This window comes from Dicentrarchus labrax, unplaced genomic scaffold (genome assembly GCF_905237075.1).
Source record: "Dicentrarchus labrax unplaced genomic scaffold, dlabrax2021, whole genome shotgun sequence".
In the NCBI taxonomy this organism is placed as follows: Eukaryota; Metazoa; Chordata; class Actinopteri; family Moronidae; genus Dicentrarchus; species Dicentrarchus labrax.
In genome coordinates, this window is record NW_026136720.1 from 7,535,027 (window position 1) to 7,549,319 (window position 14,293).

Sequence of the window (14,293 nt, forward strand, 5' to 3'; positions counted from 1 at the left end):
TGGTCAGGACAGTGATCTAAAATTGGGAGATTCTTGGTATGCTACAAAGCTCATCCAATGTGGATGATAACCTGCAGTAAGCACCTTCCTCTCTTTGTTTCATTTCAAATCCAATAATCCAATAATTACATTCTAAGCACCGAGGCAAATACGGGAGGTGAAATTATTTCTGTTTCTATTTTTGTTTGAGATACATTTAGAGGCATTTGTTGTGTGTGTGTGTGTGTGTGTGTGTGTCTGTGTTTTCAATCATCCATGGTGGAACGCACCAAGCAAAACTGGGAAAGCAAGAAGAGGATGACATCTGATGAAAGCTGTAGATTGGATTCAAACCCAGGACATTGCATGTTATGCAGATGAACACACCAACTACTAGGACCCCCTCAAAGGGAACTGTCACTGTGCATGCCCATTTCCTTGATATCCAGACTCTTCAGACTCTTGAACTGTGGTTCCAAAGTGGCTGTGTGGATATGGTGCATTGTGTACTGTTTATTACTTTATTTGTATGTGTAGAAACACACTCGGCCTGGTACAGGATGCTCTATGGAAGTGAATTTGGAGGAAAAAAATGAAAACCCTGGAGAAAAGATTAAATTCTAATTCCTTTATAGAGAGAAAAACATAGACTTTAGAGAGAAAGGGCAATCTCTCGGGCTGAGCGAGCTGACTGATGAGTAAAAATCCCTCCATCACACCACACATTAATCTGCTCATGATGCAGAATGCCTACACAAGGTTGAGAGCAAGTCTGACCTCTAGTGGTCATTTGATGCATTAACAGAGCTTGGGAACTTGATTAGAAAGAATATAAAGATGAAAAAACAGCATTTTGATATAGATTTCTAAAGTCCTAAAACTTACCACAGCTAAAATCACTGTTAGTGGTGACAGTACGTGCAGTCTGAGGTCAGAGCCCAATAAAAGTGCAACACTTTAAGCATACTTCTTACAAAATAAGCTTCTCTTTGTTTGACTGGTTCGTCAGGCTCTCCAACAGACCCTTGTCATCCTTATCTGGAAGACACATCACATAAAGAGAGATAAAGAATTAGTAAAGCAAAGCAAAATACACCTTTTTTGTATTAAACCATCATTCCTCTCTCTCTCTCTCTCTCTCTCTCTCTCTCTCTCTTCTTAAAACCTACCAAATATCACCAGGTTGCAGGAGCACTTGGCTGTCCCCAGAGGGTTCTCCAGCACCAGTGTGTATTCTCCGCCATCTTTGGCTCCACATGTAGGGATGACCAGGGTGCACACGCCGTTAGCTGTGCTCTGCCAAAACCGAGGGCAGTCAGAGATCTTCGATTCCCCCTTATACCAGCAGGCCTATGCAGGGGAATAAACAATATTTTTACTACTGGGGAACACGCAGACGTTTCAGGTAGATGCACCACGCTGATATCAGTGACCATGTTCTTCATACCTGTGGTGTTGGCATGCCCTGATAGGCACAGCTCATGCTGCAGTCATGGCCTCTGCGTACAGCGTGATCCTTCAGTGGCAGCAGGAACGTAGGTTTCACCTGACGTGATGGTGCAACATATTCCTTCAACCGAAGACTGTTGATGCACTCTTAAATAGACATACACATACAGAAACAGATACAAAAAAAATTATTAATTAGACATGCTGATCAATAGTATAATGCCGTAATTAAACATCTTTCAGTCACCTTTCTCCTTAGCGATGATGAGAGGTTCCTTTGAGTCCAAGGGATCACTGTCTCCGATAGAGTTCTGTGCAATGACTCGGAAGTAGTACTTCCTCCCAGGAAGCAGTCCAGTGACAGTGTACTTGCTGCTGAAGACGCGCTCGGCCACAGTGAACCAGGAGGCAGTACTGGTGTCACGTTTGAGGATGACATAATGTGCTCCTTCATCGTTGTCAGCCAAGTCTGGAGTGTGATCCCACTGCAGGGTTACTGTGCCCGGAACCTCCTCTTCCAGGCGGAGGTTCTTTGGGGGTCGAGGAAAGTCTGAGGAAAGGAGGCGATCACAGGAGGGTAAGAAGTGAAAGAAATTTTAGTTTAGTAAATACAGTATGTAAATACAGCATACAATTAAAGGCTAGATACATATAGAATCAAGCCTCCATCATTTACCTGTAACACGGACATTGACATCATAGTGAGCCTCTCCATAGTCGTTCTTCAGGTGCACACGGTAGATGCCAGAGTCAGAACGCCGAGTGGAGGAAATGAGGAACTGGGAGTGATTCTTGCTCTTTGTGATGACTTTCCCTCCTGTAGTGATCATGCCATCCTTGAACCAGGTTACCACTGGGGGAGGTGAAGCCTGTAAGGGTGTCAGATGGAAGGATTGAGGGGTAAGAATTCATTTGATAGGAATAAGGGATAAGATGATCAGAGTCTTACAGTGAAGCTGAGGTGAAGGCAAAGTGCGGTTCCGGCTCGAACTACCATCTGGTTCTTCAGCTTCCCCTGGGGATCAAACCTGGGTGCCACTGCAAAGAGAAAAAATTCAAAGAAAAGGGAAAATTATATGGAGAAAAAATGAAAAGGGTGACTACAAGAGAATGCAGTCATATTACCAGGTGGAGGCATGGCCAGGACACCCTCTAGCAGCTCAATGGGCTCCCCCACCCCTCCTTCATTGACAGCCCGTATACGGAAACGGTAATTCATCCGCTCTTTAAGTCCTCCCACATGGAAGGCAGTGCCAGCGATGGGGATCTTGGTGGCCTTCATCCACTCTTTAGCATCTTCAGGGCGAACTTCTAAGATGTAACCTGAGGGCTGGTCTCCCTGCTCTGGAGGTGTCCACCTCAGAGAAATGGAGGAGTTTGTAGAATCAGACACACACAGGTTCCTCACCAGGCCAGGGGCTCCTACAAGGGGAGTTTTCATACATTAGATAGGCTAGATAATACGGATACAGAGAGGGAAGGAAGGGAAGAAAATGATGGAGGCAGTGAAGGACTCACTTATTGGGTCTTTGGCCCGGACAGGATTGGAAATGGTACTGGGACTGCCTGCTCCAGCCCTGTTTACACTGGTGACTCTATACTCATACTCCACATCATCCACCAGCCCTTCCACCATGAATTTTGTATCTAAAAACATAATACAGATATAAATTCAATGTGTGAAATGCACCCACAAACCGAAGGATGTACTGTATGTACTGTCAATACAGTAATGAAAACCATGTTAAATGTATAGAGTTGATGATACATGTTGAAACACTGTATCCTTACTCAGGAATCTAAAAAACAAGGCGTAAACAAAGCCTGTAACAGAGTCAGAGTCTGACCTGTGAGCAGCTCCTTATTGACCTGTAACCACATGTTACTCCCCTTCTTCCTCCTCTCCAGCATGTAGCCCAGAACTGGGGCTCCCCCATTGTGGGCTGGAGGGGTCCAGCTCACTGTCATGGTGTCCTTGGTTACATTAGACACCTGAGGCTGTGATGCTGAGCCTGGAGGCGCTGTGTAGGTGGATTTGAACAGGAGAAGTGTTGCAATGCAAGATTTCCAGAAAAGGGAATATATAAGATGGTAAGTTTGACAATGAATTGATAATGTCAATGGGTGTGATGATAATTTTCACGGACACTCAGGGAGAGATGGTTTAGATGGTGGTACTGATGATTATAATAGATATAGTAAAGTAGCTCTCACCTATGGGCTCTCCAGCACGCACGTCTTCTGTCTCAAGAGGGTCACTCATTCCCTCCACGTTGACGGCCCGGATGCGATACTGGTACGCCTGGCCCTCCTCCACTTTATCATCATTGAAGATGGTGGTACTGCTGTCTACCTCACCAACCCTGGTCCAGGACTTCTTACCTGCCACGCGCCGTTCAATCACAAAGCTGGACACTTGCTTGCCTCCATTGTCCCGCGGAGCCTTCCACTTCATCTTGATACACTTTCCTGAGAGCTCGAGGAACTCTACTTTCCCTTGAGGAGGCTTAGGGTGGTCTGGGGAATGTGGCAAAACATTACATCTTAAGTCATTTCAAATCTGAGTTAAAGAAAACTGTTTTAACTTGTGTTCTGCCGAATATGTGTTGTCACCCACCAATCACATTCAGGTGCATGTTGGCAACAGCGGTACCACAGTCGCTCTTCAGACGGAGCATAATGGCACCACTGTCTTCTCGCACACATCTAATGAAAACACAAAGTTAAAGGAAATATTTGAAATGTGTATCTGAATTTTAATTTGTGTGTGACGTTTGAAAAGACCTTAACATATCTGATGATAACAGATGACGCCCTTCTCTGCTCACCCACCTGCTGAGCACCAGCGAGGTGCCTTCAGCTGTCCGCTCCACCTTGAGCTTCTCGTCCTCTGTGACCTCCACTCCGTCCCTGTACCAGGTGACCTTGGGAGGCGGCTTGCCTCTGAAGGGGATCTTAAGGGTGGCTGTCTGGCCTGCCTTCACAGTCACAGGTCGGGCCGCCAACAAATCCAGCACAGAGGAATCAATTTCTGGAGGGTCTGCGGAATAAGGTTAATATAGATTGGGATGATATTTCTATGGGTTTTTTCATATAAATCGCTTTTATTTCATTTTCATTATGGTTTTGTTTTCAGCACAGGTTTGTTAGCTTTAATGTGTAGGATTTAAAATGTCTGACTGGAAAATCCTAGTGATAGTATCTGGATTTATATATGAACACAGTGCATATCTCCATGACAGTGGCAGGAAGCTTGTTCCAGTAAGCCTCCACCCCACCTCTGAATACATACTCTAATATCAAACACACACACACACACACACACACCTGCAATAGTGAGTACAGCCTCACTCTCAGCTCCCTTGGCTCTGAAGGTGTACTTCCCCTCTTGGGCATCAGTCACATTAGAAAAAATCAGCTTATGGACGGCTCCCTGTTTTACCACCTGAACCCCACTTAGCTCCGAAACCTGTCAAGTGTAACACAAAGGACAAAACACAACACTTACTCATATGATGTGATAATGAAAACTAAATGATCCAGAAATTGTGTGTCTGGGAAATAGAACTTCACTGATTAAACTTATGTGTTATCAAAGGTTTTAAGCTTTTTGGCATGTATCACTTTAACAAGCCTATCAGTGAATCCACAGTCACATTGGCGACTATGTGAGGCTACTTATGGTGAAGTTATGCTAACCTTTAGTATGTTATAATGCCAGCATTTGCTAATAAGCACTAAACACAAACTACAGCTGATGGGAATGTCACTGTTTTTTTATTGAAGTTTACACCTGATGATGGTGGTAAATGGAAAGTTAAGGAATCACAAAAGTTGTTATAATTCACCCTCTGGGAATGATTAATGTCCGTCCATCCAGCAGATGAATGAAAAATCTGATCTGCTAATGAAGCTAGGGCAAATGTTAAGGGATCACTAAAGTCTCTATGATTTATTGTCATGGGACCATGAATGTCTATACAAAAAATCATGGCAATCCTTTCAATAGTTTATATAATAATATATATTTCAGTCTGGAACAACAGACAAACATTGCCATAACTAGAATCCCACCTACTGCCACTGTTTGCCTGATATTAACACACAGGACTTTTCACTGACAGTGAAAGGACTACAGATATGCCACATTAATTGACAGAAGCACAATTTATTTGAGGACTTCCTTTTCATCCCATCTGATATCATCTCTTACCTCCACTCCATCCTTTAACCACACTCCGTCCACCTTCTCATCATCAAGAACCACACACAGCTCTGCCGGGGAGCCTGTAGGACACTGAGCATCTGACATACCACTCTTCACTGAAGCAAAACGCTCTGGCAACACACAAAGCAAAACAGCTTATTTAAGGTCTTATTTATTAGTCAGTAGTTAGACCTTAAACAAGCTGGCTGATACTGAAAAAAAACCAATCTCCAGGTGGGCAGAAATCATTACCATCAACGGTGAGATTGGCAGAAGTGACATATTCGTGTGCGTCGTTGTCCTGGGTGCAGATGACAGAGTACTCTCCCTCGTCTGTCAGCTCGCAGTCCTCGATGATAACCTCTGCCCTCTTTCCCTCGCGCATGAAGATGTAACGACGGCTCGCTGTGATATCACACCCATCTTTCAGCCAGCGAATGTGCACATCCTTGGAGCTCATCTCACACTCCAGATGGGCTTTGCCTCTCTCCTGCACATGGACATTCTTTAAGTGGCTGGTAAACTTGATTGGAATCCCTGGATGAAGTAAAAAAAAGACCAAGAAAAAAAAGGAAGAGAGTCACTCCAGGGTATTATTTGGCCTTTACCAACATGCCTCGCTTGAACTTTTTTGGGGGGTAATTTCTGTACTATCAACACATGCAAACTGAGCTGAATCACATCTACAATGGACAAAAACATAATAATAGAGTGAAAATACCCACTTATTAGATTTGATCCTTATATTCAGTTCCAACACATACAGTAGACCTTCGTTATAGAATTATAGTTAAAGAACAAGACAGATAGAGTCTACTCATGAATAACTGTAATTAACACAACCTCAATTACTATGCTTCTGTTCCTGCAACCCCACAGGACAGCCACATGTCCTTGTGAAGATATTTACATGCCCCAGCTTGCACCTTGGGCAAGTAAGCATCTTGTTAGACAGAGCCGTAATAAATGAGCTTGTTGTGAGGAGGGATTTGGTTGGATTACTTTCAACTCAGCACTAGGAGGGAGGATTTATTATGCTACCCATACGTCTTCATTTGGACGACAGAGGGAAGATGATGTTGTTTAGCATAGCTATGAAGGAACGAAAGCCTCTAATCTCAGGGGAAGAAAAAAAAAAGGCAGTGACTGCTCATCTCAACTGAGTCTGAGGGGGGAAGTTTGTTTCCTTAGAAATGCTAGCTCCACTAAAACAGGAAGACACAGCCCTATTGGGAAAAGCAAAACATAACAAAGCATAACAACAAAAAAAGCACACATAGGAGAGTTGTTTATGAGGGCGAAGCCTATAAAATACCAGCCCGTACTTTCAATGAAAAGTGGCACGGTGGCAGTGAGGTCTCCGATGCTGATGGTGTAGTCTCCCGTGTCACTGACTTTCACATCCTTAATCTTCAAGGTGTAGGTCAGACCATCCTCAGACAGGGACACGTCAAACTTTTCATCTCTTTTCACTTCCTTTCCCTTTACCTGCCAGAACACAAACACGTCTGGGAAAACAATTTCCATATTCCGTTTGAATCGAGTATTTCCCTGGTGTTCATGTCTGCCTAGAATCTTGTCAGTACATCTATGTGTTCTTTTCATCTGAGTTACCTAGATGCCAGAAACTCCTAGAAATGTTCCTAGAGAGCAAATTCAACATCTCATCCTAGATGGAATATTGTATGCTTGTGTAAAATTGTCTTTAAGTCCTACAGTGTGTCTTTTAGGGTCCCATACAAACCTTCCAGATAAGTGGTGCATCTGTCTTCTTGGAGAGACGGACCTCAAAGACAGCGGTCTGCCGTTCCGTCACTTTCTTGGGCTTGAAGTCAGACAGGAATTTCAGAGGTTCATCTGAAAGACATCATTTTATTTCTTTCTACTTTTAATCATTTAATTTTGAAGTGCATGAGGACTAAATCACGTAAACACCTAACTGAAAAAGATTCAGAATATTCGAAATAACAGCATTTGTAGGCTACAATATATGTGTTGCAATCTGCACTTTGATACGTGGGTGTTCAGAGAGATAAGAGACAATAAAGAAAGCTCCAAAGAGGGCAAACCATCTCTGCCTGGTAAAAAAAAATTAATAGGTAATATTCATTTTGTCTATTTATGTGCTGTAGATAGAATGAGAGATGAAAGACAGGACAATGAACTGACAATAAATGGAAGGAATAAGCAAAATGAAAAAATAGCAGTTCATTGTGCTCAAATAAAACATGTCCCTATTCATTAAACAATATAAAACAAAAGAGTAAAAAAACACAAAGTGACACTAGGTGAAGGTAATGCAGTCAGTCTGTTGAGTTATGAGCATTGGGAAAGACTTGAGTCCCATTCTGCACTTGCCTATGACGGTAAGCCTGGCTGACAGTCTCTTGTCTGCAACCTGCAGAGTGTAGGTGCCCATGTCACTGAGGTTCACGCTAGAAATGCACAGCATGTGCTTGGTTCCCATCTGTTTTACTTCGTATTTCCCATGAGAGTACTGGAGCCGTAGCAGCTCGGCACCCTGAATCGTAAACAAAAGATGAGGGGAGAACTCAAGTGTTTTATGTAATGGAGACACATATATATGCACACAGACACATCGGTTTTACCAGAAACCAATTCATCCTAATGTTTGGATCCTTCAGCTCCAGGATGGTGTCGAAGACAATGTTGGTGTCAGCTTTGGCAGTGATGTCCTCCAGGGGCTTCAGCACACGTACCATCTGGTAAAATGTCAAATGAAAACAGACCATAACACATAAAAAATGACATGACACTGCAATATTTTCCTATATTCACATGACTTGACTTGAGTGCTGCTATGCAACACACCTTTATTGCCATGACCATGCTGTGTGACACTAAACTTTTATTCTTTCCTTTTTCATTCTGCTCTATTTTAAGCTGTTTTTCACATCTCAAACCATTTCTTCCTTATGTGATCCTGTGGTACGTGAACAAGCTCTCTGTGTGACAGGCCTACCTCCACCTCCACTTTCTTCTTCATCTCCTTCAGCTTCCTGAGAATGCCTCTGAAGTCGGTGAAGCCGTGCTCGGCACAGATCCTCTCGTAGTCCTTCTTATCAGCTCCAGCCAGGATCTTTAACATCTCCTCCTCTGTAGGTGGCCTCTTCTCCTCTCTCTTTTCCACACTGCTGCAAGGGGATACAGAACGAGAAACAATTGTGCACAAGTTTACGTGCCTGTGCAAAGGTTTATGCAAGGCTTGTGTGTGTATACATGTACAGATATAAGACAGTGTATGCATGTGCGATGACAGCAGGAAAGCATCTTGCTCTCCCGCTGCGGCAACATTGGTACACAGTGGAGCTCTTTATGTCTCGCCCTGCAGATATTTCTGGAGGCATGCGAAAAAAAGAGGATCTGAGGGTGGATCAGAGAAAGCTCCATCACATGTCGTTCTGGGAGTGTCAAGGCTAGTATTAGAACAGACTCCTACCGTTTCTTCAGCATCTTTTTGAAGTCCAACGCTGGATCTAGAAATAAAGACAAAGCATCTTCACCTGAGGCACTGAGTGAAAACAGCACGTAAACTACACTGAAAGCTGCTAAATAACTATTAGGACTAGGTTCACACAGTGTATTTTATAAAATGGCTAGACTCACTTTCTGTAACAGTGAGCGATATGGAGTAGATGGCTTCTCCATGCTTGTTGGAGGCAATGCACTTGTAGACATCAGCATCCTCCAGGGTCAGGTTTTTGATCTTAAGTAGAGGAAATGTATTACAGGTTGCATAAAACACTCAACGCTTACTGTAAGACTATTTAACACTGTCACACTGTCATGATATTGTCTGGTCACTTTAAATCCCACTGCAGTACTTATTTGGTGCAGAAGGAGGCAGTGCCATGCTGGGAATACCCAGTAAACATTTAGTGCTGCAACTTAACAGTCATCCCTCACCAGTGAAACAGATGGCAAGGGAAGATGCATATGTCAGCACCCACAAGTTAATTGCTTTATAATAGCTATTTAAGCTTCACTTAAGCTCTCCGGCTGGTACAGAGAAAGCGCTAAATCCACTCCAGAGTGGTTATAGATAAAAGGATCAAATAGAGTTTTTTTCTTTCTAGCTACTTTTCCTCATGATGCATGGTGTGCTGTCTGAGTTGACAGCACCAAGATGGCAGAGCCCCTGGGCTTAATGGTAGTCTGTAGAGACGCTGCCCTCTGCAGCAGTCTGTTATGGTCACATTCACCTTTTAAAGCGATGTGACTGCACACTGTATTTTGGTAAATGCATTTAGATTTAAATGCATGTGGAGTCAGTTAAATAAATGCTTACAGATACCGGTGCTCCAATCACACACTCATTTAGGCAAAATGAATCTGCCATCAGTCATCCATGAAGCAAACAGAAGTGTTTCGTAAAATGCTATGCTACACTACTTATGGTGTTACGTGACTGAGATAACACAAACACAGAACTGATTCAATTTCTAAAATATTTGGTATTAGTGCACTTATATCAAACAGCACAATGAAGTAAAACAAAATTGTTAAACCGTTTGATCGCAGAAAATTAAAGAGACTTAATATGGATCAGCATCAACACAAACCTCATTTAAGTATCAGGACAATTGTTTTCTTTAATTACAGCTTTGGGTTTGTTTTCAAAAGCAAAAGCTGTCAGTGAGATCCTTTAATTACAGAGAGACACAGTTTAGCTGTTATATTTGTAGTGACAAACCTTAAGTATATGTTGATTGTTTATGTTGTCATAGAAAGATTTAGTGGCATCAGACAGAGGGCAACCGCTGGCTCGTTCCCAGTTAACACTGGGCTGGGGATTTCCTGTCACCTTGGCCTTGAACACTGCATTGTCACCTATGAATGACAGATCGAGTTAATGCATGTTATCTGCTTGATAAACAATGAGCTGCAGAGTAACTAGCCCCCTCTCCCTTTTCATCATTATCAATATTTTTTTTATCAAACATAACATTAAATCATATTGAAACAATGAGAAAGAATGTGTAATATACGTCAGAGAGCAGTGAGTTTAAGGGCAACCCATGAATGCCAATGATAATGCTACTCTGCAGTGTTCTGCATTTTGTGACAGGCAATCTTTTCACAATTCTCTAAATCTATAATTCAGGTACAGGTGAATGAAGCCCAAACACAGTTTATGCAGAACGGGCATTCATATGCAGCAGAAGCAGCAAAGGTTTTCTACCTTGGAGGTCATGAGCATCACACAAACTTTATCACAGTATGTTTGGGCTAAGTGAGGTCTTTGTCAGGACTTGGATCAGAGTGGATTTACAGTACCTTCAACCACAGAGACAAATGGTTCTCTAAAGTTTACACATAGCAGCAAACCTTTACTTCCCTTGTGTCATCTGGAGTTTCTAGGCAAACTATGGGCGAGGATCTAAAATTAGCTTATGCTTAGTTCTCTAACAGTCTCAAGGGCTCACAGTTGTTTATAATCCAATGTGAAGAGAGATATTAGGGGACGCAAAGGGCGTTTCTTGAAATTTCAAGGTGCTGTGAGATGAAAGGAGCGGTTCACCTCACCCTCTTGGGCAGTGGTGGGGCGCAGCTTCTCCTCAAAATCTGGGACAGACTCTCCCTCTGGGATGATGGGGGATTTCTGTACCTGGCTGAAGGACTCTGCCACAGCTGAGGTCTTACGCTGAATCCCAGAGTGCTCTGAGGGAGCATAAAGGACATCCACATCAGAATCATGTGGAAACAGGTGAACCATGCAAATGTGGTATAATTATTGCGACTTTGACATCACAAATGTTGTTTTTTGCTGCACTGCAGTACTGAATAATGCAGTTAATTAGCTTTATTGCAGAAAAAACAATGTTTTGAACAATGATAAGATAAGAAATGTCAGTTAAAGCTACTATTTTAACCATCTTATATTCATCAACTTTACTTTTGCTCATTAAAATGACAGAGCCTCCTTCATCTCATAATAAAAAAGTTTACAGAGCATGGCAGATGGGGAGAGGATGATCTTGGTGGATAATTCCTACCCTCCACAGTCCTTGACAAGCCCTGTGAAACTTTTCGCAGCTTGGTGGAGCTCATGGAGGAGGTAAAGGTTGAGGAGGTGGAGGAGGAGGACATTTGCATCTCTGACATCTTCCTCATCTGCTGTTCCATCTGCTCCATTCTGCCCCCAGTGGCTTGGGGGAGCTCTGTTGCCATGATGTTGATGTTAAGGTGGTTTCAATCTGTGCCTGGTTGTGACACACACAAACAGAGATGTCATATGATAGTTTTACAATTAGCTGACAATACTCATCTGACTCCCAATTCGACTGGGCCTTGTTGTATATAGCAGCTTTTAGTCCTCATATATTGCCTCCATTAGATAAGAGGGACCAGAGGGACAGAGGACAATCCTAACCATCCTTTTAAAATTCACACACTGATACGACTAATATCCTACAGTGTACTCAGATAGCAAAAGAGGATGTTCAGAGCAGACATATGCTAGTGTTTGTGTACTTGCATGCGTGTGAGTATATGCTTCAGTGTCTGCGTGCATGTGCAGTTTAACACACGTCTTCGCTCTGTCTCTGTGGTAATTGGGTTTGTGTTTCCCAGAAGCACGCATCAAAAATGATTGAAACTCACCTCCCTTCCTCTGTTCGTCCCCTGCCCTTTCCTTGCTCTATCATCCTCCTTTCAGCAGTGACTACAATAGTCCTTTGCCTTTTCCAGGCTCATACAAAGATCCAATTAAAAAGGTAATCCACACACCTGCTGTGTGAGATAAAGCATTGTGTTTGTACCACTGATGAACTGTGCTCTTCCTCTCTCGCTTTGAATTTGGATTCCTCTCTCATGCCCAGTCCCCATTTCTTTCTTTCGGCATGTGTGGAAACCATGCATCGTGAGCCACTATAAAATATGGAATTTTATTTATTTATTTTTTTTTTTCAGAAACAGCCTTGGTTTAGCATGTAAATGTGAACAATCAGCCACAAATTTAGTCTCTAAATCGTAAATGTAAATTTTGCCTCCTGCAGCAAATACACCACATGTTGAGGTTAGTGAACTAATTAGTTCTGTAAGCTTTGATACCTACCAAAGGAAGTTGTTTTTAAGCAGCCCCAGCCAAACTCTTTGATGGTATAACTCTGCAGTCTAAAGGAGCAGCAATTGACTCGCAGCTACAGAGTGCTGAACAGGTTGCTGGAACACAAGAACATCTCTTTTTCCTCCCTACCTCTCTGCCTCTTTGTTCAGTGTCCTTGATCTCTCTCCTTCTCTCTTTTTCTCTCAGTATCCAACATGGCAATTTGCAAAAGCATTTTTTTCTCCCCCCTTGGCTCTATTATTTCTAAAAAACCAAGACACACAGCCAGCCAAACTTACTTTATACAGCAACGCCTTTTCTGTCTCACAGATTTAGTCTGTGCCCCAGGTTTCTGGTTCAACTGCTTCCAGCCCAAATGTGTCCCCTTATAATGCTCTTAATCCACACACTGCTCCCTTCTCAGCGGTCCTCTGCTGCTTTCTTGGTTCCTTTTTGGTGGATGAGCCAAGGCTGAAGCACTCAGCTTAAACACCTGCTGTGTCCTGTATCTGGACAAATAAGGCTCTGATCTGTCCAGGGTTTGCTGGGCCAGGCTGTCTTGGGCTGAACCAATACATCACATTAATATTTCCCATAGGTCAGTTAGTTTGAGAATCCACTGTGGGCTGTCTCAAGTTATTATTTTAGAACTTAACGTTCTCCAAAGAGCATGCGGTGATGGAGAGTTTCTAGCAGGTTCTGCCTCTGATGCATAACTTCTAAGTCAGTGTCAGAGGTCTTGTATCGTAAAAATGCAACAGTTTAAAACACTAATGCATACATTACATACAGCATTATTATAGTCTGTTGGGCTGTACCCTCTGCTGTGAGCTTTTCAAGCTATGAACTATCTGGTTATCAGGATAAAGCATAAAGACGACAACCCCTTTAACACACGATGAACCAGCAATGCAACCTATTAGTAATCACTTGTACACACATAGACTCACATAGGGAGTGCCTTGGAGGGACACAGTGTAACTGAATAAATAACACTCTTATAATGATCAAATAATAAAAAAGTAATATAACCATAAAATTGTGACATAGGTATATATTGTGTAATATGTTTTATATGTCTTTTCACAATATTTGCAGGTCCTTTTATTTAATTCTTGTTCAGTTTTTTGTTTTAAAAAAATGTTCAGTGTTATTATTTCACACCATTTTCCAATTTTGATAATTTTTCAGCACAAAGTCGTTGTCTGAATAATATCGAACAGATCAGAGCCAGTTATGTGATTAGCTGTCTGCTCATTCCATCAAAGCAACAGTCAGTCAGGATAATAGTAGTATCTCATAATAATGGGCTATGGTTTAAAAACATCACATAGTGGCATGAACAAGTGACAAGTGTTAGTAGCCATCTTGTAAGTTAGGTTAGTTAGTTGCAGTTCAACAGATTATTCTACTCATCATTTGCTGCCTTAGAATTCACTCAAAAGTGTCTCCTTATGTCTAAAGTGCAGAAAAAGACCATGGAACGAGTCATTTGTGACCAAAAACGCTGCTGGTTCCCAGACCATGAGAAGCACGGTGACATTGGAGCTTTAAGAAGGAAAAGAAAGGTGAGATTTGTTCTTCAGTTT

General features: G+C 42.4%; 1 protein-coding gene across 1 annotated transcript; it reads right to left on the reverse strand.

Moving 5' to 3' along the window:
- Positions 1-762: 762 nt before the first annotated feature.
- Positions 763-13,331, reverse strand: LOC127353225 (immunoglobulin superfamily member 22-like). Its single transcript, XM_051382305.1, has 26 exons — positions 13,004-13,331; positions 11,653-11,859; positions 11,183-11,317; positions 10,350-10,486; positions 9,263-9,362; positions 9,096-9,132; positions 8,619-8,790; positions 8,245-8,358; positions 7,994-8,156; positions 7,380-7,492; positions 6,961-7,123; positions 5,888-6,172; positions 5,642-5,766; positions 4,756-4,897; positions 4,261-4,468; positions 4,046-4,134; positions 3,643-3,945; positions 3,276-3,449; positions 2,947-3,075; positions 2,554-2,850; positions 2,378-2,466; positions 2,105-2,297; positions 1,676-1,978; positions 1,427-1,575; positions 1,149-1,329; positions 763-1,017 (listed from the first exon to the last, which is right to left on the reverse strand). Exons 2-26 carry the CDS (start codon positions 11,825-11,827, stop codon positions 950-952), a joined length of 4,044 nt encoding a protein of 1,347 aa, XP_051238265.1. The 5' UTR covers positions 11,828-11,859; positions 13,004-13,331; the 3' UTR covers positions 763-949.
- Positions 13,332-14,293: the final 962 nt, after the last annotated feature.